At 38.1% G+C, this 3,431-nt stretch overlaps 1 protein-coding gene across 1 annotated transcript in view; it reads left to right on the top strand.

The window, feature by feature from the left end:
• Hmgn5 (high mobility group nucleosome binding domain 5) overlaps nt 1–2,569 on the top strand; it is a 9,138-nt gene extending 6,569 nt beyond the window's left edge. The window contains exon 6 of the mRNA XM_038316634.1: nt 1,342–2,569. Within this exon, the coding sequence (XP_038172562.1) occupies nt 1,342–1,995 (654 nt within the window). The 3' untranslated portion in view covers nt 1,996–2,569. The remainder of the gene's footprint in view (nt 1–1,341) is intronic.
• The last annotated feature ends 862 nt before the right edge of the window (nt 2,570–3,431 follow it).

The following is a 3,431-nucleotide window of genomic DNA, read 5'->3' as shown; positions in this document are numbered from 1 at the left end:
CTCTCTCTCTCATCCAACCACACCACACACACACACACAGGACAGCCAGAGCTACATGTTGAGACACACTGTCACATACACACACACACACACAGGACAGCCAGAGCTACATGAGATCATGAGATACTGTCTCCCTCTCTCTATCTATTTCTCTCTCTCTTTCTCTCTGTCTCTCTTTCTCTGTGTCTCTCTCTGTCTCTCATACACATACACACACACACACACACACACAAGGCAGCCAGAGCTACATGAGATTCTCTCTCTCTCTCTCTCTCTCTCTCTCTCTCTCTCTCTCTGTCTCTCTTTCTCTCTCTCTCTCTCTCTCACACACACACACACACACGACAGCCAGAGCTACATGATGAGTTACTGTCACACACACACAGAGGACAGCCAGAGCTACATGATGAGACACTGTCACACACAAATACGTGCGAACAAGCACAAATGTAAACTGCTTGGTGATGCATGCCTGTTACCCCAGGACCTTAAGTTTTGATTGCTGTGAAGAGACTCCATGATCACAGCCACTTTTATAAAAGAAAACATCTAATTGGGGCTGGTTTAGGGCTGGTTTACAGTTTCAGAGGATTAGTCCATTATCATGACAGGAGCATGGCAGCATGCAGGCTGCAGGTGCTGGAGTAGTAAGTAGCTGCGTGTTCAGCATTCAGGCAGTGGTAGTTGAGAATTCTGCGAAGGCAGCAGGAAGAGAGTGGCACTGGGCCAGGCTTGGGATTCTAAAGCATGGAAGCCCACCACAAGGCCAAACTTACTCCAACAAAGCCAACGCCTGCCTCCTACTCCTTCTCAAGCCTTGCCATTCCCTGAGAACTAAGCATTCAAATATATGAATTTGTGGTGGCCATTCATATTCAAACTTCCATACTCAGTATTTGATAGGCGAAAGTCAGAGAATCACTGAGTTCAAGGCCAGCCTAGGCTGTGTAGCAAGACCTTGTCTCAAAAGAAAAACAGCATTGTTTTCCCAAGCAGTTCTTTATCTCCACATCTTACTGAAAATTTATGACACAGAATAAATAAATAAACATTCTTTATTTATTTACTTTGTTTCATCATATTTGTAATGAAAATTGTTTATATAGACAAGCTTTACTGAATTTATGGTTTCACACATCTATTTGTGGTGCTTTCTATCAAGATATTATACTTGGATATTGTTTAGAATATTTTCCTGATATCATGGTCGTTTCATGGAAAAACTACTTTCGGGCAAAAGAAATTTAATTAGGCTTTTCATGAAACAGATATAATCTGATGGAAACATGTGAGAGAAAACAGCTCTAAATTTACAATCTCCTTTTTCCTTGTTTTATCTAGGCACCCATTCAAAAGATGGAAGTGGAGGAAGTCAAAGAAGAGATGAATGAAAATGCTGAAGAAGATGGAGGAGAAAAGAAAGAAGTAGTGGCAGCAGAAGAAAAAGATGATGAGCTGGAGGAAAACATCCAAAATTTAGAGAAAGCTGAAGATGGAGAAGAGGACAAAGCTAAAGATGAGGAGGTGAAAGATGAAGAGAGGGAAGGAGTCCTGGAAGAGAAGCCAGAGGCAGCAGGAAGTGGGGACGCCAAAGAGGACAAAGATGATGAAGGCAAAGGCGGTGATGAAAAAGAAGACAGCAAACAGGAGGAAGGGGATGGGAAGAAGGAGGAAGAGAAAGATGACGAAGAAGAGAAAGCTGAAGCTGAGGAAGAAGTTGAGGAACAGAAAGAGGAAAAAGAAGAGGAAGGTGGAAAATACAAAGAGGAAAATAAAGAAGATGAACAGGAAGGCCCAAGTGAGGGAGATGGAAAGGAGAAAGATGATGGGAAAGAGGAGGAGAGGAAGCAGGAAGAAGGCAAAGAAAAAGAGGTTGCAGGGGAAGGAAATGATGAAGACAAGAAAGATGGAAGCAAGGTGGAGGCCGAACAAGAAGCTGAAAACAAAGATTTCAAACAAGGCGGAGAAGAGGAGGCGTCTCTGAGTATTGTCTAAAACTGCCCTATGTGATATCATAATTTGGTGACATGTACCTTCCTGTTGTAATGTTAATAGAGATAAATATTTTTATCAGATATTTTATAAGCAGTTCTTTTCTTTAGTATCATTCAATCTTGGAACATCATCATACAGGTTATTAGTTGCAAAATACCTAACATCACACCTTTATACATTTTGTGATTATAGTAGTGCAAAATATAAAATGTATACTTGCAACTTTGTGAATTTCACTGTGTGTAAGTTATATATTAAACCTTTGCGTTTCAATTTTATTCTTATACGTGGTAATTTTGCAGACTAGGAGAATTCCAAAAGAAAGAGTTTGGTACAACTTTGCTGTTGTTCTCTAGGTTGCTTTTATAAAGAAGGTCAACTATTTTCAGGTAATGTTAAGACTTAGAATTGCCATTACCAAATATAACTGTATTAGTAGCTTGGAAAGAATATAAGATCTTAATTTTGTTTTTGGAAAAATTTGAATGTTTATTTCAGGAGGGCAGTTTTGATTATATGTGTATGCACAAAGTTTTGCTGGCTTTATCGTAATAAAACAGTTCTACAAACATGATTATAGTTTGTGATGATTCAAAAATTAGTGAAATTTTAAAATCCTTGATTTTTCTCCCATTTGGTGTTCAGGAAAACATTTGAGGGTATTTTTGTTGAAATACAATTAATAAAGCATAGAACTCACCATTTTAATCCTTTCAAAGTATGCAGTGCATTGGTTTATGCACGTTCATTAATTCATTCATTTTAGTATCTTAAGGCTATTCCATTCAGTCAAAGCATATGTTTTTTCCTGAGTATTTATATTGCTTTTAAATTGTATCAGTTACAAATCTGCCATGAACACTTATTACAGCTTGTATTAACAGTATGGTTGGTGATGTCCTTTGACATGGAGAAGTTTTGTTTTATTGTGATGATCAGTCCATCTTATACTCCAAAGTACATTACAAAAGTGCTGTGCCTTTTGTTTAGATTTAAGAATTGGAGGTAGAGAGGCAGGACAATCAGGAGTTCATTGGACATCATTGTTAGACATTAGACATTGTTAGACAGCAGACATACTGCCAGAACATCCCATGTAGAAGTTACTATCTTAATCCCTTCTGTTGTCAGAGTAACACTCCCAGTTTTCTTCCTATAATGGCATCCTAGGTGATTAGGCAGAACTATGGTAATAGATAAGTTTTCTTTTCAAGTAAAACCTTATGCTGACTGCAAAGTAGCCAGCTTCATCTTAGAGCATTAGGTGTGTAAAGTGTTTCCATAACAAGAACACAGTACACAGCAGTAAAGTTGTTCTTCCATACTATTTTACTAAACTTTTTTCCTGAGGTCTTAACTTTGTTTATTGGTGTTTTAATTGGATCTCATATTCTCTACGCCATCAAAACTTTGCTTTATATTTTTTTTTTCTAAAT

Source organism: Arvicola amphibius, chromosome X, assembly GCF_903992535.2.
Source record: "Arvicola amphibius chromosome X, mArvAmp1.2, whole genome shotgun sequence".
Classification (NCBI taxonomy): Eukaryota; Metazoa; Chordata; class Mammalia; order Rodentia; family Cricetidae; genus Arvicola; species Arvicola amphibius.
Note: the sequence above shows the minus strand (reverse complement) of the source record. Positions and strands in the feature narration are given on the sequence as shown.